This window comes from Schistocerca cancellata, chromosome 3, assembly GCF_023864275.1.
Source record: "Schistocerca cancellata isolate TAMUIC-IGC-003103 chromosome 3, iqSchCanc2.1, whole genome shotgun sequence".
Taxonomy (NCBI): domain Eukaryota; kingdom Metazoa; phylum Arthropoda; class Insecta; order Orthoptera; family Acrididae; genus Schistocerca; species Schistocerca cancellata.
Window position 1 is genome coordinate 188,421,728 of NC_064628.1, and position 25,285 is coordinate 188,447,012.

Below are 25,285 nucleotides of genomic sequence, written 5' to 3' on the forward strand. Positions count from 1 at the left end.
GTGACACTCTCTCCCATATTTTGCGATAATACAAAACGTGCTGCCTTTCTTTGAACTTTTTCGATGTACTCTGTCAGTTCTATCTGGTAAGGATTCCACAGCCGCGTGGGATTAGCCAAGCGGTCTAATGCGCTGCAGTCGTGGACTGTGCGGCTGGTCCCGGCGGAGGTTCGAGTCCTCCCTCGGGCATGGGTGTGTGTGTTTGTCCTAACGATAATTTAGGTTAAGTAGTGTGTAAGCTTAGGGACTGATGACCTTAGCAGTTAAGTCCCGTAAGATTTCACACACATCTGAACATTTGAAGGATCCCACACAGCGCAGCAGTGTTGTAAAAGAAGACGGACAAGCGTAATGTAGGCAGTCTCCTTAGTAGGTCTGTTACATTTTCTAAGTGTCCTGCCAATAAAACGCAGTCTTTGGTTTGCCTTCGCCACAACATTTTCTATGCGTTCCTTCCAATTTAACTTGTTCGTGATTGTAATACCCAGGTATTCAGTTGAATTTACGGCTCGGTTATCGTGTAACCGAAGTTTGAGTTCCTTTTAGCACTCATGTGGATGACCTCGCACTTTTCGTTATTTAGGGTCAGCTGCCACTTTTCGTACCATTCCGATATTTCTTCTAAATCGTTTTGCAGTTTGTTTTTATCTTCTGATGACTTTATTAGTTGATAAACGACAGCGTCATCTGCAAACAACCCAAGACGGCTGTTACAGTAAGTTAAATTTAGACGCATTCAGTAAGAGTTTGATGGGAACCGCTTCAATAAATGGGTTGAGGCCATAAAGTAATACATCGAGTGGTGCATACTGTAGATAACAGGATTACTACCTTAAGTTAGATTTTACCCCAAATTTCCCTAAATTTCTGTCAAAGTAAAACATCCCGAAACATCACATAACATAAAACTTTTTGCCCTAGAAAGGACGTTACCGCTAAAAGTGGAAACACTGCTTTCGAAGCCGTCGTGGCGGCAGAAGGAGCTGCATGCAGAGAAGGAGGAGGCTCATCGGCGGCTGCTGCAACTGCATGCGGCACTTAGGGTGCAGTTTCAAGGGAGTCGCTGTAACCGAGCTTATCTTTAACAATGAACAGCTGGGTCTGAAACTTACGAAAGTGTTTTATTTCTATACTACAGTTATATCTTACGTACGAAAAACATCTGCAAAAAGCGTGCCATATATCCTTTCCTATCACTGTACAGAGTGAGCGGGTGGATGTTACTACAGATGCCTTTCATTTCATCATTGGTCTTAACTTAGACAAACGGCTGGCAAGGTTCTGCGAATCGTCAGTGCGTTCACTGGTTCAGAGCTACGAAAGAGTTTCAATGGGTCAGCTCTATTCTACAACAAAAATGCATCGTTATTATATTAGGAAAAATAGATTTGATACCTACGGATTTCCAGCATGCTGAGATGTGGAATGGTCAGCAACTTGTGATACTATTTCAGTTTATCAAACAGGCAAAGTTGCAAAATGGCCCTTCGTTACTTGAGGCTGACTACTTTCGGGTTTTTATTGATAACCACTTGTCGAACCATTCTGTGGAACGATAAGCTAAAATTTACAGTTTGCTACATATAGTACAAATTAGCCAGTGTGTGTCATGAAATGCAATGTCTACGGTTCAAAAAACGTACCATCTAATCAGAATAAAATGACTCCTTATAGCAAAAAATCGTTACAATCATCATCCAAACAAGTACAGTGCAAATGATCATGAAACGAGATAGAGACAGAAACTAAAGGTCTAACCTAAGTCCGCATAAAGAAAATTTTCTGTACGTGGCGCCCCTATTGGACTTTTAGGGAAGTCTGTACGGCATACCATGATCATCATCAATGCAACAAAATAATGAATACAAGACTGTTTAAGTCACACTGCTGAGAAATTATACGAGCATCGTTATTTCATTTTCTGTACAGAGTTTCTTATATCGAAACAGGACGTCAGTTTGTAAAAAAGGCAACACACATTGCGCCGCACTCGGCGCACAGGAGCATTACATGAGCCACTGTTTACAAACAACTGTGGGCCAGACCAAACAAATGATCCAAAGCAAAATCTTACAACAAAACCAATTGTATCTGTCACGGTCCACTGAGCAGTTATCAATCTTCTTCGTTGTATGCATTGTTGGTATTTGATTTGGCCAAATAATAGGAGATTTAAGATATGTTAATTTCATGAAGGTTCTCACTGACAATTTGTACCACTCACGACTCAATATTCAATATCAGCTTTGTCTGTTTATTTCTCTTGCGTGCCTTGCGCACCTCCGCTACCCGGTGGTTCAATAATTTTATTATATGCTGCTTATTACCGGAATATATTTCCACTTTGGATTGTAAACCTTAACGTTTTCCTCGAGAAAGAATTTTTAGCTATTTTGGTGCACTGCTACAGTTTTTATTTTGGTATTCAAACTCTTTATTATTAATCTGTCTGGTACAGTCTTATGTTAGTAAATTATTCTGTTTCTTAATGGTAAGTACCATTCGAGGCGTTTCTGCAATAGATGTTTAATAAATCTGACTTAGTGTCTTCTATCAAAACCTCCCTTTGGCCCTCTCCCTCCTACCACTGACAGCCTGACGCATATATTGAGTACCAATCATTTCATCGTGAATTTTAATCCCACTCTCGAACCTCTCTTTTATTTTCGTCATTGCTTCTTTGATGTATAGAGTGAGCAGAAGTGGGGAGGAGGGGTGAGAGTCGAGCACTTCGTTCCTGGTCTCCCAGCGCTGTTTACTTTCGCTATCTGTTTTTGGTATGGAGAACGCTCATATCCAGTGGCTGTTTGCGCAAAAAGTGGCAGTATATAGATCTATAGACACAGTCCTTTAAAACTGAATGGGAATTACAGAAGAGAGGATAAAAAATCCCAGTATGTATTACGCAGTCTCTTAATCCACTGGTACTGCAAATTTACTATGAAAGGCACTACAGTACAGAAGTAGTGTAAAGATTTAGGTGATAGTGAAACGGCAAAAAATTACAACGGTCGATAGACGGGACTCATTGTTCTGTACATCAAGAAGCACTTAGTGCTAAATTTACAGAGATGGAAGACGCGAAGGCACGAATAGTAGAATTTATGGAGTCGCATGCTATATTTTACTGACAGATGCCACAGTTTTCGATGGAACTGAGCCAAGAGAATAGAGACCTCATATATTATTGCAAAATGGGTTGGTTAAATTTAGGGTCACTCCTGTAATTATTTGCGGATTTAAAACTTGCTAATGATGAATTTATGGAGGGAAAAAGGAATGCAGCAGCGAAAATTAGAACACCCGAAATGGATTGCAAGTCTTGTTAAAAGACGCCACTGCTTCTGGCGAACATGATCGTCGTGGTGTACTTGGTCTGAAACCAGTGTACGAGCCACCTGCTTGTCTCCCTCCTGTGCTGCAGGTGTCAAGGAGCTGTTCCCCTGGAAGACGAAGGATTCGTGCTTTCTCATTGGCATGATGAACAAGGTATCAGGCTTCATCAGACCATGCAATACTCTGCCATTGCGCCAACGTCCAGTGTCGATGTTCACGTGCCCATTTCAGTCGCAGTTGCCGATGTCATGGCGTTAACGTTGGCACAAGTGGGTCGTCGGATGCGGAGGCACACCGTTAGGAGTGTTTGGCGCGCTGTGTGTTCAGAAACACTTGTACTCTACCCAGCATTAAAGACTGATGTTAGCTCAACAACAGTACTCCGCATGTCCTGTTTTGCCAATCTGCCCAGCCTAGGACGTCTGTTATGAGGGGCGGCCGCTCAACACCATGACTTGTGGACGTTGTTTCACCTTGGTTTCGTCACGTGTTGAAGACACTCACCACAGCACTCCTCGAAAACCCAGTAAGTCGTGCAGTTTTCGAAATGCTCGTGCCGAGCCTCCGGGCCATCACAATCTGCCCTCGCTCAAAGGTAGATCGCACATGTACCCCATTACAGACAAGGACAGCACGCTCACTGATACTACATGCATCATGTTTATGTCTGACTAGCAGTCATTCCTCGCCAGGAACAGTAGGTCGGTGGTCAGTGCATAAAACCAAATCATATGTAGTGCGACTACGTCGCCATTTCAAAGTGGTGTGTTCACAGTTTCCATCTCCTAGCGTTCACATAGCATGCAGTGGTGCTGGGGAAACGTTCATCCAGCCTGAGACTCGTGCCAGGGCACGTTCGAGAGCCGAATTCTTGGCCACCCTTATCGTAGGAGGTGAATAGAACGCAGAGGGCTGTCATGGCTCAACACAGCAGCTGTATAGCAATAATTCCGTTTGGTTCTATTGCCTGGTAGAAGTCTCCCAACAGGGCACCACTTCTGCGACTTACTTCTCCGTAAGCTACTCCGATAACCAAACAGGAGAAAAAGATCTGCAGTTTAACTTGGAGTCGGGCGACGTGTCGTTCTGGCGAAGCTTCAGATCACTGAGAGGTGAAACGTAGGTTAACGAGAGACCTAAAAATAGGGTGGTCCGACTGAGATTCAATCCCACAGCCATTCTTTTCCAGGTACGCGCTTTACTTCTAGTCTGCCAGGCTAGACATCAACTGTATATATCCCATGCGTTCTTCCCTGCCTATTTCTTTCCAGCCTATTTATGTTTTCGTAGTGGGAGTGAAGAAGTTGAGATGAACTACTTAATTCCCAATGTAACTGGGCACCCGTATCACAGGCCATTCAGTCTGAAGATACGAGGAATCGGACTGCGCGATAAGGGGCGTGACTTGGCATTGCGGCTACGGCGTGATACGAGCGGGCGCGACCGGTCGCGGGTCAGAGCGACAATGGCTGCGGTGTGGTGCGCTTCTTTGACCGCTGCGACAGCGGTGCTGCTGCTGCTGCTGCTGCTGCTGGAGTCGTGTGTGGGTGGCGGAGCGCCCGTGGTGCGGACTCGCCAGGGCGCCGTCAGGGGGACCGCCCAGTTGTCCAGCAGTGGGCGCCACACGCTGGCCTTCCACAACATTCCTTACGCGAAGCCACCCGTAGGGCCATTGCGGTTTAAGGTGAGTCTCCTACCGGTACGACACAGTACTGAACCTGTCAAGGAATGGCACATAATTCTTTACACTTTTTAAAATAATCTGTATCTATGTTTACATTTTCTACTCCAAAACAATCTCCTACTTGAAAACAATATTTATTGTACGTCAAAGCGAGGTGAAGAGCTGCTGAGGGTGGAGGCAGCGTCGTGAGATAGGAAGGGGAGACACTTTCAGCCTACATTTCAGTTATTTGTTAAGTGGGGTGCTAGGTTAATAAAAAATATTTCTTTTGCGATGATTACCGTTGGACTATCTATGCACTTAGGATAACCGCCTTCATTACTTTGGTTACAAAGCAGACGACAAAAAAATAACTTATTATGTAGATTGAAGGTGGAGGGGTACAAAGAAAACGAAAGGAAATTATTAACTCAGCTGCATCGGGACTTTATGCGGAATCAGAGGCGACGGGAGAAAACGTGTGCCGGCCCGGGACACGACAGCGGGATCTCCTGCTTACTAAGCAGTTGTGGTGACCACTGTACACAAGACTACAGCGTTTACCGTAATTGCTTGGTCTATCTCGCCACGCTCCCACCTAGCGCCACCTGTCAGCAGTCGCGCCCCTGTCCTTCACGTTCGTTACTTCGAGAATCTCGCAGGAGGGCGAACGAAATGTACATCAGCACTGAACATTTCGATTCATTGCCCGTCGATGTGCATCAGTTATATGAAAGCGTAGTGTGGATGTGTTCAGTTATATTTTATAGGAATTCGTGGTGTTTGTTCATTTGGACATATTCCTGTAAAATACTACCGATTTAATATTGCTATCATAGAAAAATTGTAACATGCACTATAAAGACTGTGTGGACATAATATCACGACAGAATTTAAATATCAATGAATTTATGAGGAAACCTATCGTTAAGATTATGCAATATTGGCTTTTCATATCTTAATATTTAGCTGTAAAGCAGAATCTAAGAAATTCAGACGTCTTCACCCTTAAATCTTTACACCAACGCATTTCTCACCGATAAAATGAAAAAGGAGTTGTCATGCAACCAGAAGTGAACCGAACTTCTCAAAACATGATAATGTGACACCAGACAGGCCTAGCTATCTTATTACGACTAGCCTTGCCTGTGTTTCAATGGATCGTACGGAATTCACCTTCTACGGTAGCTGAGTGAGCTGACACCTTAAGCTACATCAGCATTCAGTCCGTTCTTCGATCCCCATCTCCTACCAGCGCCCCCCCCCCCCTCTCCCTCCGTTAGAGATAATAGTTTTTCCCGTGAATTTTTTTAAAGGTTCCAAAATAAATGAGTAATTATGTACGAACGAGATAAAATTGTGTTAAAAAAGACAGATTATGAGAAATTTTAAAAAAATACCATGCGTCAAATTTAAAGTGACCAGTGGTTTAAGTAGACAAAACTTGGATTGATAGATACTATACTGTGAGTAAAGGCCTGAAAAAAACTGGATATTGTTTTCGAAAAGAGAACTGAGATCTGAAGCCCTAGAGCCCATTTCCTCTTGTGGTTATGTCTCAAAGCTTTTGAAAAACCCTTCTCTTCCCACAAGAGAGTGTCCCCAATTCATCAATCCCATTTGGAAAGTGTTACCTCTTCTGCCAGTTCAACCGAATTTATGAGCATCATGTTCGCTTGTAGTGACATTGATGTCTTCACCGTAATCCTGGTAAGGGCCCTCACAAGATGCAGGTGAACCAAGCTTTTTAACCAGATGTTACTCCTCGATAACTCCTCCTTCTCCTGGCTTGTTACAGACACAGCCTGGCACTCCGAGGTGTCCAAAAGAAGCAAGGAAAATATTACCCAGAAAGATAGACATATCTTACATATTAGTACAGAATAGTTAAAGCAAAAGAACGATCTTTCAGAATGCAAAGATCAGGCACTACACCACGGTTGTTGAGATGAAGTACTTGCAGCTCAGAATGCCTGGTATTGAATAAGAAAGGAGAAATGGATGAACTAGAGAAGAAAGAAAGAAAACTTTTAAGAAAAGCCTTGGACCGAAGAAGAGGAAACTAGGGTACTCGGAAGAAGAGGAAAAATGAAGACATGTTTAATCAGAAGGAGAATATCACAGACAGTACACGCAAGACGAGGCTGAAATTTTGTACGCACTAGTTCAGAATGAGTGAGTGCAGATTGACAAAGAAAATTTTGAACTACGTCACCAAACTAGGTGCAACATACGAGGGTTGAATGAAAAGTAATGCCTCCACCTTCGTTAATTGGGTTTGGGCGCAGAAATAATCCTTAGAATGTGATCTTTAATTACCAATATTCACTTTTCCACATAATCACCATCTAGTTGGAGACATTTCTGCCAACGATGAGCAAGTTTTCTGAAGCCGTCACAGAAGAAGTCGACACTCTGTTTCCGAAACCACAGTCTCACAGTTCTCTCAACATCTTCATCAGATGCATAATGATGTCCCCGCATATCGTCTTTCACTATCGGGAAAAGATGGAAGTCAGATGATGCTAATTCTGGACTGTATGGAGGATGTCGTACGGTGGTGAGATTCAGTCTCTGAAGTTCTGCTGTGGCGGCACGTGAAGTGTGTGGTTTGGCATTGTCATGGTGCAGGAAAACACTTCCCTTTTCCTTTCGGACCCTTGTTATCCGTAGTTTCAGAGTTCGCAGCGTTGTGATCTAACGCTCTGAATTTATTGTTGTCCTTCTACGATCAAGGATGTCAACATGGATAACACCATCTGCGTCCCAGAAAACTGTGGTCATGATTTTTCCAGCTGAAGACTGCGTCTTGAATTTCTTTTTCTGGGGCGAGTCTTTGTGTCGATATCCCATAGACCGATGTTTCGTCTCCGGATCGTAATGGCGTACCCACGTTTCGTCTCCTGTCACAATTGAATGGCGAAAGGCGTCTCCCTCATTCTCGTAACGCAGAAGGAGTTCCTGGAAAATTTTAAGTCTGCGTGCTGTCATTTCAGGAATCAGCATCCGGGTTACCCATCGTGCACAGATCTTCCGATAGCCAAGCAAAGCAATAATGTGACCCACATGTTCTTGTGAAATGCCTATTGTGCTTGCAGTTTCTCTCTGAGTGATGCGACGATCGTCCTGAATCAGTCTGTCAACATTTTGCTTGTGAAACTCAGTGGCTGCTGTCACAGGACGTCCCACTCTTTATCAAGTAGGTCAGATGTTCCCGCCTCATCATCTTTAAACTCACTCGCCCAACGGCGCACAGTACTCACATCAACACAATCACCATAACCTTCTTTCATTCTTTGATGAATCTCCTATGGGGGTGACACATTATGCTGTCAAGAATTCAATGGCTGCACGTTGCTTAAATCGCTCTGACCGACCGTCTGCGTAGGGTTCCATACTTTACACTGTAGCAACATAACCGTTGAATGCTAAGGCTTCCCGCCAACTGGAGCTGTAGAATGCTGCCAACTGTCGAAGAGTTACGAGGGTGGAGGCATTACTTTTCAGTCATCCCTCGTAGTAGGTTGAAGAAATGAGAAGCGACATTGAAGAAGTTGAGATCGGTCGGGAAGAGATCGTTGATAATGAGGTATTTCGAATTAAGGTTGACAATTTTATGGGGTTTCAGAAAAAGGGAAGCACAAGGACCTAGATCAACTGGACAGAGGAAATGAAGGGGATCAAGTGTTTCCCTTCGTCCACAATAGGGCAAAGTCGAAAAAAAGCTGTGAATAAATGTTGGCACAGTGTAGAAGGAGTTTTGATAGAGGGAAGTGAGGGCCAGTGTCTAACTGCTGCGCTGTACAACACTGCCCACTGTTACTAATGCCCCCCCTGCTTCTCGGGCGCTGACACCCTTGCCAGGTAAATAGTTTGCTTTGCACGTAATAATGATTTGTATTTAATCAGTACGGCCCGTGTAGTTTGACATCTTAGTACAAGAATTGAAGACTTCGCTATTTTGTTCATGAGCATAGGCCCGTCAGGACTTGAACACTTTATTCATATTCGTCAGGTATTCTCAGAGGCTCGACATTAGAACAAAGGAATGGCAGTGTTTCATGACTTCTACAGAAAGTAGGAGTAGTTTTTAAAAACTTTTAATTCACATATCTCAACATAATTTTAGTACGATTTGAGAATGAATCCTTGAGCACATCAGACGCAGCAGAATAAATTATATACGCACATCAACTACGTCTTCATAAATGTCAACTGATTTATGTACTGATGTGGTAGCGTGGCTCTTAAATATGATACATTCTAATCTGGTCACGTGTGCCAGTTGTCATAAGACGAAGACAACGTTACTTTCACAGTCATATCCGAACAACATGTATAAGTTACCATCGCATTACCCATACACTTGCCTGCTGCCGATTTATGGCAAATTGGATAAGTACTACGCAGCTATACGTCATATTCCACAAAATATCCCTGGTTTTACGTTTTTACAACTACATTTGTTAATCTAACAGTTTATTCTTGTTATTATTTTATCATTTTAATAAATGTGTCTCGAGTTTATTTTAAGCGGCAAATTTAAATTACTGGTCTACTACAAATGATACATTAGTTTTCAACGCTCTACATTTATCAAGGTTTCGACTATGATTGATGCACAAATAGAACTGTAAACTCACCAAGTCTGTAGTATTGTGCACTCAACAAATTTGTGTGAGTGCAACTCTGGTCACACCACACACGTCCAAAATGTAGACAAGTTCATTCCGTACTTTCCGTAGGAACACCTTGTCAGCAGTATAGATAGCACAGATGCGTTCCTTGAGATTTTCTAATGTGTGTTTTTTTTTCTTTGCAGTTGGGGGTGGGGGTGGGGGGTGGAGAGCGGAGGTGTTCGTAAATATGTTCGTAATGCACCCCAAAAGCCGGCCAGAGTGGCCGAGCGGTCCTAGACGCTACAGTCTGGAACCGCGCGATCGCTACGGTCGCAGGTTCGAATCCTGCCTCGGTCATGGATGTGTGTGATGTCCTTAGGTTGGTTAGGTTTAAGTAGTTCTAAGATATAGGGGACTGATGACCTCAGCAGTTAAGTCCCATAGTGCTCAGAGCCATTTACACTTTTTTTTTCACCCCAAAAGGAAAAAGTCCCAAGGCGTTCAGTCATGCGGGCCTTCATCGTTCCGGTGGTGATAAAATTTAATATTGGTGCTACAGTCACGGCATGTCCCGTCCTGATGGAAGACGAAATAGTCGTAATGAATCACAATTGCAACGTATCGAGGGTATAGGTATCTGTCGAGTATTCAAACAGAACAAAAACGGTCCATACAGCTACGTGTACGATATTCTGTTGAAAATCAGCTTTAATTCTCAGCTGCTTCCTATACTGTGATGCAGTACTGAATGCTTAAAAAACTGCAATTTTAATCATCAACTGTGCAAATAAACCTTTATTTTCTACCGGTTTGGGTGTCGCATTCCAGATGGAAAGGCAGCTCACCTGTCTCTTAGTTATTTCGAAAGTCCTCAGCGATACAATAAGTGTACATGACGATGTATTAAATGTCATGACCTTCAATAGCATCAAATTGGTCTTACAGTAATATAAAACCAAATGTGCTAGTCCCTTTACATTTGGTCGTGTATTATTGTAAGATCAATTTGGAAGTCGTTGAAGGTCATGATCTACAATAGATGGTCATGCATACTTATCGCAACGTTGAGGTTCTTAGAAGCAGCCTAGGGAAAGACGAATTGCTTTTCTTCCCGTAATGATGACCAGAGAAACCGAAACCAGTAGAGAATAAAGTTTTATTTCTACAGCTTATGGTTAAAAGTGCTGTTCTTTAAGTTTCTGATGGCTGTAGAAAGTCACCTAGCTAAAATATTAAAACTGAAAGTGCAGGCCATACTATTCTGGTTTAATTGATGCACAGCTGCAGACAGTACGGTTTCATGTGCAACCGCCTTCGATAAATCTTCCAAACATCATGCTGCAGTGTTTCAAGTTCATGGCATGCACGGATCGTTCCTATTTTTAATCTGCGTACGAAATTTTCCTTTTTTCTACTTTATTGGATTTTGATTCCCCCCAGAGGGTGGGCGGGCAGGCAGCAGCACAATACGCCGTTCTGCAGCCTACAGAAAAGTTAAAAAACAGAATTAAGAGATATGAGAACAATAAAAGCAGGCGATAAAACGGGGACTGTTAAAAACTGAAACATGGAGAAAAAGATACGAAAGAAAGTATAAAAAGAAACGGTCGGTGATGCTGATTAAAACACCTAGTAAATAGACAGGCACAATTAAAAAACAGGGCGACAGTCTGGTTTCTGTTCGCACGAGATAAAAAAACACAACTAGCGACAGTGTGGTGGCTCTTCGCAACACTGACCGGGGACGCACAACACCGAAAACTCGCTTAAAACAGCGCTATAGAGGCGACACGAAGGCCGACGGGGGGAGGGAGGACCCGGACCGATGAGGGGGAAAAGGGGGACGGGGAGGAGAAGAAAAGAAAAAAAGGGGGAGCCGATGGAGGGAGGGGACATAGAAAAAAGGGGGGGACGCTGGACGGACGCGAGGAGTGGGAAAGGCAGTGGAGGGCACAGCAAAAAGACTCGGGGGAGAAATTTTCCTTCGCCCTCTCCACGGTTCTATCATTCTGACACACTTTGTCAGCCGGTGCTATTCTGTTTACAGTGACGACCAGAGTCCCCAAACTGTTGATATCAACACACAGTGGTCTGTCTGCAGGTGGTTTTTCCATAATACCTTCTGAATGCACTCTACACTGTTGTAACTCATAAACATTTCGCACCTTCCAACACACAAAAGCCTTTCTCTTCCTCTGGCGCCATTTTTCCAAGGCTCTGCACTCGTAACGCTATCTGGTAAGCACCGCGCAAACTCGAGAGATTACGTTTCTAATTATACATCAGTCATATCTGTACATGCATTATCTTAGAAACTATAGAATTCTGATAACAAATGGATCATTTGTAGTATCTGTATGATTGTGATGTTCGTGTACGGTTTCTGTTGCAATGTTTTTTCACGAAGCTGTTCTGGCAAATAACAATAGCCATGTTCGAGAATGTGACGAACAGTTTGTACTTTTAAAACTACATTGAAATGTGCTACGTCAGAATGCCTCACAATATAGAGTTATGTTTGATCTCTTTTTACAGAGTCCTCAACCACCGGAAGAGTGGGAATACATCCGTGATGCCACAACTCCTGGGCCTTCGTGTTCACAGTTCTCATTAGATGGATTGGAGGGAACCGAGGACTGTCTGTACCTCAATGTATTCACGCCAGAGGTTTGTTATGCTCCGCTGTATACTTTCTGTGGGGGCAGAATGTGATAAGTCAATAGCATATATTAATATTACGATTCTACTGCATGTCCAGTATTTATGTCAGTAAGATAAGTGATTACTATGCTTTACATCAATTTCACCACAGCTTCTCGTGTTTTGCGTTAAAGATATAAGTCGTAACGTGTAGATATTACTTAACCCATTTACTTCACTAATCTCTGTAAAAACATGCTCATACGAAATGTGCAGTCTTTGGCAGTAAATGAAAGGCTCCCCAAAGCCCTCAGCGTTTCGAGGGTTCTATAGGCATATTTTACACACATATGTTACGGATAGGATACGTCAAGAATCGATAGTCGAGCCCTGAGGACACCGAATGAGTGTTGTTGTTGTCAAATGCAATTGAGTGAACGTGAAGATTTTTGCTGTAATGGCGTAGCGGAAGCCGGAATATCGTACCGGTGTGATGATGGCCTTAGCCACCTTACTGGGAGGGCATGTATCCTGCAGGGCACTACTCTACCAGTCGATGTCGAAGCCAACCTCCAGCTGCATCAATAAACTCCCTATGTTCTGCATCTCGCGGAGTTCATCCTTCTTTGGGCCAAACAGATGGAAGTCGGAAACTGCGAGATCCGTGCTGTAGGTTGGATGAGGAAGAACAGACAAGTGAACTTTAGCGAGCTCTTCTCAGGTGCTCACACTTGTGTGAGGCCTTGCCTTGTCACGGTGAAGGAAATTGGTTTGCCTTTTTGGGGCGACGAACACGCTGAAGGCGTTTCTTCAATTTCCTGACGGTAGGTCAATTTTTCTACCGAGGCGAGGTAGTCTGGTACCAAACGATGGATTTCGTTTTGTCTTCTTGTTCGAAGCGATGAACCCATGTTTCCTGTGATGATGTTTGACAAAAAATTGTCACTGTCAGCCTCGTAATCCGCAAGAAATTACGCAGAGACGGCCCTTCGTCGGTCTCTAGTCTCCTGTTACTCCGGGAGGTACCCCGCTGGCACACACCTTTGATAGTTTTATACAACATTTTTGAATTCCCAGTTGGTGGACGAGTGTGTCAGCACTACGAACAGAGACTTCCAGCTGAGCAGAGAGGTGTCTGATTCCGTGTCAGCACTTCCGAACAGTGCAGGAGTCACAGCCGCGTGCGGCCGCCGGGCACGCGAGATATCCGGCAGGTTTGTGCCATCTCGTCGCGGTGGTGACAGGCGGCCCGCCCAACGATTCACCGTGCTTTTTGGTCACTGTCAGATCTCCGAAGACATTCTGCAAACGCTTCTGAATCTGTGCACTTAACTTTACGGGCGTCATTCTGAAGGGTACGTACAGCGCCGAAACCTACCAGAACTTTATGAAATGAAGCGGGTGTATTCCGCGACGTCCCACAACAATTTCCCCATTTTCGCAGCGGAAACTGGCCGTGAAACAAAAAGAATAGGTCCCTCATGAAATCTGTTATCCCACAGCATTAGCAAAATATGGGGTAACGGATTTCTCTGCCTTTAACATTCGAAATATTGATTTCTTACAGGATCTGAAAATATAATTTCAGAAGGTTTGTTTGGCATCTAAAATGTCAGCAAATAGTCACAAATGTTGTTTTGATGCCATAAGCTTGTGCACTACAAAAGAAGAATTTACTTAATTTCATGCTAGATTAGAATCAGAGAGTTTGTTTCAAGATGCTGCAATCGACTTTGCTCCCGTAATAGATAATCGATTACTTAAATTATATCTCAAGCAACAGTCCTAAATGAGTTTTTGTGATTGTTTTATTTTTTTAGTTACACCCTACGGAGCTCCTTCCGGTAATGGTGTGGATTCACGGTGGTGGTTTCATGCAAGGCAGTGCCACAACCTATGAATATGGATATCTTATAGACTACGACGTAGTTGTTGTCTCCATTAACTATCGTCTTGGTCCTCTAGGTAAGTACTAATATTGAAGGAGCTTATTATAATGTCAATCAGCAACTGACTGTCGTTGAACTTAGTCGTTTATAGTAAAAAAAATAGGTAAGGGGATTAGTGCTCAATCTCCTTCAAATTTATATTAAAGTAACGAAATTCATAAATGTTCTACATAACACATTACTGGAATATGCAAATTCAGGTATCGCCAGCAAGATACACAGCAACCGTTGTAATTAGTGTGCAGCCAAAACACCACAAGTGATGTATTTTTGTACTTGTCCAACTTGTGTATCTCCTCAGTTTGAATTATTCACTGCCCTGATGGCAACATATTGGAGGTTTCGAGCAGCACTTGCCTCCATCACCAACACAATGTGGTACTAGTTGCAGATGCAACTCAGAGGAACGGGCCATAGTATATGCAAATGTCCATAAGGGAAAAGAGAGAGTGAAGAAAACACAACGAGCAAAACAGCGAGGAATAATGACAGAAGTGACACCAGAATCTACAGTACACAAAAATTATAATCCATGCCAATTTCCTCAATAACTTGTTCATTTGATGGAAGAACATCTCACAAATGTCATTCAAATTATAATGTATGCCAATTTCCTGAATAACTTGTTCGTTTGATGGAAGAACATCTCACAAATGTCATTCAAGGTGGCTTTCGCAAAAACAGATCATGCACTGACTTAATAAGCTTTATAGACTACTTAAGAAGACAATTACCTAGAACATAAACTATTAACTATCGATTTCTCTGATTATTAGAATCCATTTGGCAAGAGTGCAAGTAGTGGAATGTATGTGCAACAGACAATGAATAGTTGTTTCTGATGCCGGTACAGATATGGAGACATATCATGCTCTCGAACAAACGCTTGCACACCTTCGCACAGTATCTACACTGAAAAGTCAAAGAAACTGGTACACCAGCCTAATGTCGTGTAGGGCCACCGCGAGCACGCTGAAGTGCCGCGACACGACTATTGTCTGAACTAGTGATGGAGGGAATTGACACCATGATTTCTGCAGGGCTGTCCATAAATCCGTAAGAGTACAAGGGATGCAGAACCCTTCTCAACAGCACGTTTCAATGCATACTAGAAATGCTCAGTAATGTTCATGTCTGGGGAGTTCGGTGGCAAGTAGAAGTGTTTAAATTCAGAACAGTGCTGGAGCCACTCTGTAGCAGTCCTGGACGTGTGGGATGTCGCATTATCCTGCTGGAGTCGCCCAAGTTCGTCGGAATGCACAATGCCCACGAATGGATGCAGATGATCAGACAGAATGGTTACGTATGTGTCACCTGTCAGAGTCGTATCTAGATGTCTCAGGGTTACATATCACTCCTACTGCACGCGCCTTACGCTATTACAGAGGGTCTACCAGATTGAACAGTCCCCTGCTGATAAGCAGGGTCCACGAATTCATGAGGTTGTCTTAATACCCGTATACGTACATCTGCTCGATGCAATCTCAAACGAGACTCGTCCGACCAGTTACCTTGTTTCCAGTCATCAACAGTCGAGTGTCGGTGTTGGTGGGCCCACGTGAGGCGTTAAGCTTTGTGTTGTGCAGTCATCAAGGGTTCACGGGTGGGCCTTAGGCTCAGGAAGCCCATATCGATGATGTTTCGTCGAATGGACCCTTGTTGGTGGCCCAGCATTGAAATCTGAAGTAATTTGCGTAAGGGTTGCACTTCTGTCACGTTGAACGATTGTGTCCGCCGCTCGTGGTCTCGCGGTAGCGTTCTCGCTTCCCGAGCACGGGGTTCCGGGTTCGATTCCCGGCGGGGTCAGGGATTTTCACCTGCCTCGAGATGACTGGGTGTTTGTGTTGTCCTCATCATTTCATCATCATCCAGGAAAGTGGCGAAATTGGACTGAGCAAAGATTGAGTAATTGTACGGGCGCTGATAACCACGCAGTTGAGCGCCCCACAAACCAAACATCATCACACTCTGAACGATTGTCTTCAGTTGTCATTGGTCCCGTTCTTGCAGGATCTTTTTTCCGGCATCAGCAGTGTCGGAGATTTGAGATTTTAGCAGATTCCTAATATTCACGGTACACGCGTGAAATGTTCGTACAGGAAAATCCCCACTTCATCGCTACGTAGGAGATGTGTTCCATCTCTCGTGCGCCGACCAACACCTCGTTCAGACTCCCTTAAATCTTGATAATCTGTCATTGTAGCAGCAGTAGCCGATCTAATAACTGAGCCAGACACTTGTTGCCTTATATAAGCGTTACCGATCGCAGCGCCGTATTCTGCCTGTTTACATATCCCTGTATTTGAATACGCATGCCTATATCAGTTTCTTTGGCGCTTCAGTGTATAATTTCATTATTGTGAACTTTATTCATGTATGGCAGACGCGCTACGGTCGCAGGTTCGAATCCTACCTCGGGCATTGATGTGTGTGATGTCCTTAGTTTAGTTAGGTTTAAGTAGTTGTAAGTTCTAGGGAACTGATGATCTCAGATGTTAAGTCACATAGTGCTAAAAAAAATAAAAAGAAAAAAAATATGGCAGACGATACTAGACACATTGTTTAAAGTTAATTGCATTATATTACGTACTATGCTTTCTGGACACGGGGAAATGACTTTCTTTAAAAAAAATTCAGTGCCTGATCTTTGAGAGGTTCACGTGCTGAATAGACAACAGGAATTCAGTCTGAATATCTCTATAAGAATCACTAGCTTTTGACATTTAAAGGAAGTTAGCCGCATTGTGCTAAGATAGTTTATTATAAACAGGTAATGTAATCGCATAGATCTTGGGTGTAACGTGCCGTACACACCGAATGCCGATATCAATGGAAAACTCCAAACATTTCAGACGCTGTGATACCTATGCAAAGAACAAACGGGAAAGAATACTTAAATTTACAATATAATGACAGTAACAGCTGTGGTGTATGTGTAAGAACGTAAAACACATGCGAAACTGTTGGCGAGTAGTATTAGAGAAAGTAGTAGTAGCATATACAGCGAAATAAAAATATCGAAAAAGTTTACAGACATTTTATACGAATGAGGAAATTTTTGAAGTATAGGGCAAGAGAGAGAAACTCGTAGCAGTAATGGTGCCAGAATACGAAAGACGTCTGTCGACTATAAGGCAAAATAAGGAAGACTGAGGAATTTAATTGGATTTGTAAGTAATTTATAGATAATCTACATGAATATTTTGGTGAAGCTCAGCTGTAGCTCTCCTGTGGGTAGAATAACCCAGTAGTGATGTGGTGATGCAGAAATTGAGTTTGAAGACTTCTGTGGGTAATATTGGGAGCTGAGCTGCATGAACGGGATTTGGTAGACATGATACTTCCTGGCAGTTAAAACGGTGTGTCGACTATGATTACAACTCAGGACTGCTGCCTTTCGCGGGCAACTGCTCTACCGACTGACCTACACAAGGGCGATGCACGACGCATCTTCACGGCACACAGTGTTAATCCGCCACTCCGCAGTAGAGTGAAAAATTCGTTCTGGAGGTTACCCCCCCAGGCTCTGACTAAGCCATATCTCCGTAATATCTTTTCTTCCAGGATTGCTAGCCTTCCAGGTTTCATAGTAGAATTTCTGCGAAGAATGAAAGGTAGGACATGAGGTACTGGCTGAAATAAAACAGTGAGGACGGGTCGTAAGTCGTGGTTATCCAAACCTAGCATAACGACCACATTGGCGAGTGTGTCACCTTGCTTTTGCAGCATTTCGTCGTAGCGCTGTATCAAATCCTAGGTTCTTATAACGTACTTTACCAGAGGAGGTTGGTACATATCTTCTGCGAGTGCATTCATCAGGTATGAGATTTTATTGGCTCCTGCCGTATTCGGATTCACAGCATGGCATACATTTACATCTACATAACGCTAAAGCATTCAGTATGTTAGACCGTGTCGTTTCCCAAAGATTTTGAACCCTTTTCTCTACTTGTTGTTCCGCTAAGTGGATTTGCTGCAAATGTTTTATTGAGTTTGGCCTGCGATTTGTCTCAGCTATCGAATATCTTCTCGTTGTTCTCGAACCACTATTTCCTCCACTGTGCCGTCCAAGTAAAAGTACGTATTTATCCAAACGTTATGTCATCCCACCTATTGTATTTGCTAACTCTTTCGAATTCTTTGGGCCAGTTCGCAGGGTTCTGACCAATGTCTTCTACACTGATGGATGCCTGATATAAAGCTGACTTAAAGCTGTTTTGGAATTTCTACATCTAAGTCTACAGGACTACCCTGCAGTTCACAATTAGGTGCCTGGCAGAGGGTTCCATGAACATGCTGATCCGGGGAACAATGTACCGATTGTATTCGAGTTCCTGTCCGTGTAGGCGACGGCTTTTAGTTTGTCTAATTGGAGCCACGGTGATGCAGATGGTTTTAACTTTTTAACTTCCTTCGGTCTCCACCAAAAATATCACGTCTTGGAAATCTTGAATGTGGGTGTCGTTTGGCCATCCACTGCAAGTGTCTCTGACGTCACTTAGACGTGTTGTGCACCGATGAAGATGAGATCAAATAATTGGAACAACAAAAGGACTTAACCCCTGAGCGAAGGAAATCCCGACCGGGCTGGAAATCTAACCCAAAAGCCTACGTTCAAGAATCTGCAACGCTATCCAATAAACCACGAAGTATCGGGTCATAATTATAATCGAGTCCAAATCCGATAGCAGAATCGTCACTGAAGTACCATACTAACAAGGAGAGGGCCTCAGACACGATCAAACGATTCGGCTCGTATCTAGCAAGTGGCTTGTGCACGACCTGGTATGAAAGACTGTAAGATATTTTGGCTCATCACTCTCTGGTTATGAGAAAGCACCTGTAAGCTTCATAACGTGCAATTGCAGGAATCGATAGACAAATGAAAATTGAACATTTTATATCGTTTCTTATGGGGTCCTTAAACCCAAGTATTCCGAGAAATCGGGGAATGAAACGTTTACGAATGCCGCTTATGAGCCGATAAGATAAATGCTGTTCAGTTTTTCTTTCGTTTGTGTTTTTTCCTGCGTTGAAATTAGTAAGAATGCGAAGGTTAATAAGGAATAATAACGAGGTAGCCTAACAATTTTTTCAAACTACTTGGTTTAGTAAGGAATTAAAAACTTAAGCCTAATTCTAAGAAAGCAGTTCCATGTAAGAATTCTGCGATGACGATCATTCGTCGCACGTTTTCGCATAAAGAAGGAAAACGAACCCTTATCACAGTTGGTAGCAAGCATTAAATAACGCACTCCGCACACGGATCAATATTCCATCACAACATGTGGAAAATTGTTATCTAAGTTTTTCCTCTGCTCATAAGAGACTAATAATTAATTTTGGCTTAGTTTTTAGAAAAACGTTAGTGGCTTAAGCGACTCGTAAAAAATATTTACGTCAGTTGCTAGAAGTACGGGAAACTGATAAAGTCGATGTATAAAATGCACTCTGAAAACATTCTAAAACCATACGTTGCTGGTAACAGTATTTGTCTGCCGTTGGATTCATGGGGTGGACAATCTAATACAGTCATGCATGACAGCAAGTTTCTGTATGACGGTCAGCCGACTTGTACAGTAGAAATAATTTCATCAGACTGCACACCTGTGCGCCAGCCCTGTGAGGTTTACTTGCATCGTCAAATTAAAAATTATTTCAAAGCTTACGACTTGAAATCCGCGTCTGGAAACCCAACAGGAAATGTACGTCCGCGCCGATGCAGCATAATTCATTACCAACTTTTAGCACCGATTTTTCAGGTATGCGTTGTATGCAACAAAATTAATTCCCGAAAAAAGTATTTTTAAATGTGAACCTAGTCTGTTTTCAGCCGGGTCTTCGGAAAGAACGATGTAATTGCACAAAAATTGCATTCTTTAGGTGTTCTTGGTGCTGTCAATTTGCTTCAGTATTTGTGTGACAGGTCCATCTAGTTCTTCGAAGGTAAAGGAAGACGTAAAACAAAGTCAGGAAATAACCATAGTCAAGTGACCAGGATTTAATTTTTAGTTCTTTACTAATCGTAGTCGTTTGAGAAATTTATTTCTTTGACTTATTAGTATTCCTTAGTGATTTACATATCTTATTAACCCTCCTGTTCTTGCTGATTTTGGAACTGCGAAAACTTGCAAATAAAAAAAATGTCTAGTACATTCGGCAATCGAATGCGGATTCTCTGCTTTCCAGCAGATGACTTGACAGATGAGCAACTGGCGCTTGTTTTGAGGAGCGTTTGCCTTATGGCTAGCTAAGTGGAAACAGAAAAAGTTCCTTTCCTCAATTTCTAGGAAAATATGCGTTTGCAGACCACAAATATGCAGGAAAATATGCGTTTGCAGATCACAAATGCGCTGATGAAAAACCTGCAGTTACCAATTATCTATCGATCCCATCAATTTTGAGTCGACTGAATTTAATCAATTTTCGGGGTGGTTTTCTCAAAAACGATGGGGTGTTGAGCAAAATACGAGTATCGTAGTCTTTCATTTTAATTTATACTCAAGCGATGTGCCAAATATCAAGTGGCGCCTGATTATCATCTGCAAATTTGCTAATTGCACTACAATTTCTCTTCGAATGCGAGCCGGAAACCACACCGAATTTACGCCATTTCTCTTATAATGAGTGCTGGTACGCGAATAAAACGGATGAAAATATGTTTCGTAGCAGTCTCTCCGCAAAAACTAAAAACCAGTGCTGAGTGCTGAAATGATGTTCCTGCATTACAATCAACTCAGAAAATAGGGACACCTCCGTCTTCCGCTCCGCATGCTCTGCTGTGACGTCATCCTTCGCGGCCCCTATGGGTGCTGCGTTGCTCACAGCCCCAGGTCAGTATTTCCTTGTGGATGCGTAGAGTATGAGGGAGTCTCGAGGAACAGCTGGTGTGAAGGCACTATGGCTGAATGGTCTACCGCACAGACACGATTCGTTGGCTTAGGTTCGATTACCACTGCTAGCAATCGTTCCTTTTCCATTTTTTTATCCCTCATAATTTTAAACGATTAATTACAAAGTTTAAATACATTTGAACAGTTTATTTTATGTATTCAAAATTAATATATTTAATTTAGTTACGGTTACTATGCTTGTAAGTCAAAAGGTTGTATCACACTGTAGAACATTCGAAAATTTTGGCCTGAGCTACCATAACAGGTATGAGCACAATCGTTTGGCTGTGTCTGAGGCCTTTGCCTTGTAAGCACTGAAAGCACGTTTACCTACTGAAGGCACAACAGAACTGAACTCCTGGACGGAGACTGCTACTACTGTTGTGGTCTTCAGTCCAGAGACTGGTTTGATGCAGCTCTCCATGCTACTCTATCCTGTGCAAGCTTCTTCATCTCCCAGTACCTACTGCAACCTACATCCTTCTGAATCTGCTTAGTGTATTCATCTCTTGGTATCCCTCTACGATTCTTACCCTCCATGCTGCCCTCCAATGCTAAATTTGTGATCCCTTGATGCCTTAGGACATGTCCTACCAACCGATCCCTTCTTCTAGTCAACTTGTGCCACAAACCTCTCTTCTCCCCAATCCTATTCAATACCTCCTCATTAGTTACGTGATCTACCCACCTAATCTTCAACATTCTTCTGTAGCACCACATTTCGAAAGCTTCTATTCTCTTCTTGTCCAAACTATTTATTGTCATTGTTTCACTTCCATTCATGGCTACACTCCATACAAATACTTTCAGAAAAGACTTCCTGACACCTAAATCTACACCCGATGCCAACAAACTTCTCTTCTTCGGAAACGCTTTCTTTGCCATTGCCAGTCTACATTCTGTATCCTCCCTACTTCGACCATCATCAGTTATTTTGTTCCCCAAATAGCAAAAGTCATACTACTTTAAGTGTCTCATTTCCTAATCTAATTCCCTCAGAATCACCTGATTCAATTCGACTACATTTTGTTGATGTTCATCTTATATCCTCCTTTCAAGACACTTCCATTCCATTCAGCTGCTCTTCCTCGTCCTTTGCTGTCTCTAACAGAATTAAAATGTCATCGGCAAACCTCGAAGTTTTTCTTTCTTCTCCATGTATTTTGATCCCTACTCCGAATTTTTCTTTTTTTTTTCTTTTTTCCTTTACTGCTTGCTCAATGTACAGATTGAAAAACATCTGGGATAGGATACAACCCTCTCTCACTCCCTTCCCAAACACTGCTTCCCTCTCATGCCCCTCGACGCTTATAACTGCAATCTGGTTTCTGTATAAATTGTAAATAGACTTCCACTCCCTGTGTTCGACCCCTGTCACCTTCAGAGTCGAAAGAGGGTATGTCAGTCAACATTGTCAAAAGCTTTCTCAAAGTTTACAAACGCCAGAAACGAAGAATTGCATTTCCTTAATCTATCTTCTAAGATAAGTCGTAGGGTCAGTATTGCCTCACGTATTCCAATATTTCTACGGAATCCAAACTGATCTTCCCTGAGATCGGCTTCTACCAGTTTTTCCATTCCTCTGCACGTAGTATTTTGCAGCTGTGACTTATTAAACTGATAGTTCGGCAATTTTCACACCTCTCGACTCCTGCTTTCTTTGGGATTGGAATTATTATATTGTTCTTTAAGTCTGAGAGTATTTCGCCTGACTCATACATCTTGCTCGCGAGGTGGTAGAGTTTTGTTAGGGCAGGCTCTCCCCAGGCTATCAATAGTTCGAATGGAATGTTGTCTACTCCCCGGGCCTTGTTTTGCCTTAGGTCTTCAGTGCTCTGTCAAATTATTCACGCGGTATCATGTCTCCCATTTCATCTTCATCTACGACCACTTCCATTTATATAATACTCTACTAAAGTACATTGCCCTTGTACAGACCCTCTACATACTCCTTCCACCGTTCAGCTTTCCTTTCTTTGCTTAAAACTGGTTTCCATGAGCCCTTGATATTAACTCAAGTGGTTATGTTTCCTTCGAAGACGTCTTTAATTTTCCTTTAAGCATTATCTTCTCTTTCCTTCGAAGATGTCTTTAATTTTCCTGTAAGCATTATCTATCTGAACCCCAAATGCCTCTACATACTTACATTTGTCCTCTAGCCATTCCTGCTTAGACATTTTGCTGTCTGACTCATTTTTGAGACGTTTGTATTCCTTTTTGCCTGCTTCATTTACTGCCTTTTTATACTTTCTCCTTGCATCAGTTAAATTCAATATCTCTTCTGTTACCCAAGGATTTCTACTAGACCTCGTCTGTTTACCTACTTGATACTTTGCTGCCTTCACTGTTTCATCTCTCAAAGCTACCCATTCCTCTTCTACTGCATTTCTTTCCTCCGTTCTTGTCAATCGTTCTATAATGCTCTCTCTGGAACTCTCTACAACATTAGGTTCTTTCCGTTTTTCCCAGGTTCCACCTCATTAAATTCCCACCTTTTTGCTGTTTCTTCAGTTCAAATCTACATGCCACAACCAATAGATTGTGGTCTGAGTCAACATCCGCCCTTGGAAATGTCTTGCAATTTAAAACCTGGTTCCTAAATCACTGTCTTATCATTATATAATCTATATGAAACCTACCAGTGTCTCCAGGCCTCTCCCACGTAAAGAGCCTTCTTTCATGATTCTTGAACCAAATGCTAGGACTAAGTTATGCTCTGTGCAAAAGTCTACCAGGCTGCTTCCTCTTTCACTCCTTAACCCCATTGCATATTCACCTACTATTTATCCTTCTCTTTCCTTTCCTGCTATCGAATTCCAGTCCCCCATGACTATTAAATTTTCGTCTCTCTTCACTATCTGAATAATTTCTTTTATCTCATCATACCTTTCTTCAATATCTTCGTCATCTGCGGAGCTAGTTGGCATATAAACTTGTACTACTGTGGTAGGCGTGGGCCTCGTGTCTATCTCGGCTACAATTAAGCGTTCACTACGCTGTTCATAGTAACTTACCCGTGCTCCTATTTTTTAAATTCATTATTAAACCTACTCCTGCATTACCCTATTTGATTTTGTATTTATAGCCCTGTATTCAGTTGAGCAGAAGTCCTTTTCCTCCTGCCACCGAAATTCACTAATTCGCACTACATCTAAATGTAACCTACCCATTTCTCTTTTTAAATTTTCCGACCTACCTACCTGATTAAGGGATTTGACATTCCACACTCCGATCCGTAGAACGCCAGTTTTGTTTCTCCGCATAATGATATCCTCCTGAGTAGTACCCGCTCGGAGATCCGAATGGGGGACTATTTTACCTCCGGATTATTTTACGCAAGAGGACGCCATCCTCATTTAACCATACAGCAAAGCTGGAAGCCCTCGGGAAAAATTACGGCTGTAGTTTCCCCTTGCTGTCAGACTACTACTATTTATACACAAATCGAATATCCTTGAATACATAAACATTACAGAAATAACGTATTTCTAGAACCTTCGATAAATCGCTGGCGGTTGGATTTGGAGTGGTGACCTGCAGTAAGCCAGACGCCACTTATGTTAAACGTTACCGCACACTGCTCTGCATCCAGCAGAACTTGTGGAAGTTTTATAAGCTTGTTAACTCTCCTAGATGTTTCCGACACAAGTGAAGGCCTTCGTGACTGTTTCATTCAGCTCTTACAAACAACGAGTACTATGTGATTCAGCTGGAACCTCATGCTTTGTGAACAGAGTCCGAAAGCTCTAGCTAACGTTATTATTGAAACTTTTCGCGACCGCTTCAGAGAAATGTTCTCTAATTGAATGGCAATGCGTCTGGACTCGGCTATTGCGTTATAAACACCGCCGAGTGATGCACTCGTACTACACTCTGTTGTTGTATGCACCAAGATGAAAGGACCATGTTTCTAATAGGAAACGTATTTTCTCTTCGCCCAGCGTTATACTGCAATGGGGAGTCAAGGAAAACCTTAAAAGTGGAATTAAAACTCGACATCTCTCGCCATTGTTTATAAATTGGCAGGACTGTAACCAGTGATGTGAGAAATTCCCTTACAGGAAACAGAATACTACAGATAAGCTAAACGCTGCCACAGCACTAATTCAAAATTGCTGTCCCGCATGCGACATGCACCAAGGAGGAGCAGCATCCTGTCATACGTTTTCTGAGCAATGAAGGTAC

The 25,285-nt window shown here is 42.6% G+C and overlaps 1 protein-coding gene across 1 annotated transcript in view; it reads left to right on the forward strand.

The window, feature by feature from the left end:
* Positions 1-4,772: 4,772 nt before the first annotated feature.
* LOC126174807 (venom carboxylesterase-6-like) overlaps positions 4,773-25,285 on the forward strand; it is a 121,652-nt gene continuing 101,139 nt past the window's right edge. Inside the window, exons 1-3 of the mRNA XM_049921181.1 lie at positions 4,773-5,020; positions 12,154-12,285; positions 14,079-14,223. Coding sequence (XP_049777138.1) covers positions 4,802-5,020; positions 12,154-12,285; positions 14,079-14,223 — 496 coding nt within the window. The 5' untranslated portion in view covers positions 4,773-4,801. The remainder of the gene's footprint in view (positions 5,021-12,153; positions 12,286-14,078; positions 14,224-25,285) is intronic.